The 1,117-nt window shown below is 41.2% G+C and overlaps 1 protein-coding gene across 1 annotated transcript in view; it reads right to left on the bottom strand.

The window, feature by feature from the left end:
* The window catches only part of DLL4 (delta like canonical Notch ligand 4), an 18,712-nt gene that overhangs the window by 11,076 nt on the left and 6,519 nt on the right, over positions 1-1,117 (bottom strand). Inside the window, exons 8-9 of the mRNA XM_019519028.1 lie at positions 687-906; positions 86-165 (exon numbers count right to left, since the gene is read on the bottom strand). Coding sequence (XP_019374573.1) covers positions 86-165; positions 687-906 — 300 coding nt within the window. The remainder of the gene's footprint in view (positions 1-85; positions 166-686; positions 907-1,117) is intronic.

Here is a 1,117-nt window from a genome sequence, read left to right as displayed (position 1 = left end):
CTGGCAAGCAGGTGCAAGTGTAATCATTGATCAGGTCATGACAAGTGCCCCCACTGGAACATGGACTCCGGGCACATTCATTGATGTTTATCTCACACTTCTGACCAGAGAAACCAGCACGGCATCGGCACACACGGATTTGACCCAAGTCATAGCAGTGACCACCTGGGAGGGGGAGGGGGGTGTCAAAGGGGAAAAAAAATTTAAAAAAAGAAAAAAAAGAGAAAGAAAGAAATCAGTGCAGTTCATTCTGGACACTAAAAATCTCTTTCTTGGTAAGCTTTTAAAAATCACCACAGTGGAAGGGACATACTTGCGCATTAATATGTAATAACAAGAGCCATGACTAAAAAGATTCCGAGTTGCCAAATGATACCACTGTGGTCCACATGAATGCCTCTTTAAAGTGTATATAGCTACAGTCAAATTTATTTTCTGTATTTCTCCCTTTTCTACCTCTATTGATAAACCCTCTGGAATTCTGATGCACTGGTCACTTGCATACAAATACAAGAGAGTGCTTCTGACACCATACTTTAGTACGGTAACATAAAGAATATAATGGAAAAAGGAAGACTGGTAGATCAGAGAAAAGGCTAAAAATTGGATTAAGGCCTGTCATTTTTGTAGAGAAGAGCATGAAGGAGCCAGAGAGAAATGTGGATGCTTCTAGGGAGAAGACTTACCATTTGCACATGGGTTACTTGTGCACCTGTCCACTTTCTTTTCACAATTAGATCCTGTAAAGCCCAGGGGGCAGAGGCAAGTGTAACTGGCCCCTTGTTCCTTTTCCAAGCATGTGCCCCCATTAAAACATGGAGAATCAATACAAGTCAAAGCACTGTGCTCACAGTGAGTTCCATAGTATCCAGGTGGGCACATGCAATGGTAACCATTCTCCATATCCTGCAAAATTAAAAAACATAGCATCAGACCCGGCCGTTTAATTCCATTGTCTAGCAATTACTTTCAGCTGTTATTCTACCCTCCTCCTCCACCAAGGTTAATTTACGATTCTCAGTGGCAAGTAGAGTACTGGGAGGGGAAAATATGCAGCTAGGACTCAGAGGGATTAAGCAGCCACATATATATATATATATATATATATATATATATA

The sequence above is a fragment of the Gavialis gangeticus genome, unplaced genomic scaffold, assembly GCF_001723915.1.
Source record: "Gavialis gangeticus isolate Ggan-Ray unplaced genomic scaffold, GavGan_comp1, whole genome shotgun sequence".
Lineage (NCBI taxonomy): Eukaryota > Metazoa > Chordata > Crocodylia > Gavialidae > Gavialis > Gavialis gangeticus.
The sequence above is the reverse complement of the archived record's forward strand: the minus strand, read 5'-3'. Positions and strand labels throughout refer to the sequence as shown.